At 71.9% G+C, this 224-nt stretch overlaps 1 protein-coding gene across 2 annotated transcripts in view; it reads right to left on the reverse strand.

Annotated features, from left to right (window-relative positions):
* The window catches only part of GAL3ST1 (galactose-3-O-sulfotransferase 1), a 3,238-nt gene that overhangs the window by 1,263 nt on the left and 1,751 nt on the right, over nt 1-224 (reverse strand). Inside the window, exon 3 of one of the 2 annotated variants that reach the window (XM_010146268.1) lies at nt 19-84. In XM_010146268.1, the coding sequence (XP_010144570.1) occupies nt 19-84 (66 nt within the window). The remainder of the gene's footprint in view (nt 1-18; nt 85-224) is intronic. The other variant, XM_010146269.1, reaches the window with a different exon arrangement.

Genomic DNA, 224 nt, shown 5'->3' on the forward strand with positions numbered 1-224 from the left:
CTCCCGCCCGGGGGGCTGCCCGTGCCATTGGCCGCCGCGGGGGCCACGCGCGGGTAGGAGGAGCAGGAGGAGGGGACGGGGATCCTGGCGGGGGGAAGAGACAGGACACCGTGAAGGGTTGGCCAGTTTCCTTCCTGGAGGAGCTGGACCCGGGGATGGGTGCTGGACCTGGGGATGGGTGCTGGACCCAGGGATGGGTGCTGGACCCGGGGATGGGTGCTGGA

The sequence above is a fragment of the Buceros rhinoceros genome, unplaced genomic scaffold (genome assembly GCF_000710305.1).
Source record: "Buceros rhinoceros silvestris isolate BGI_N320 unplaced genomic scaffold, ASM71030v1 scaffold23392, whole genome shotgun sequence".
NCBI classification, from domain to species: Eukaryota; Metazoa; Chordata; class Aves; order Bucerotiformes; family Bucerotidae; genus Buceros; species Buceros rhinoceros.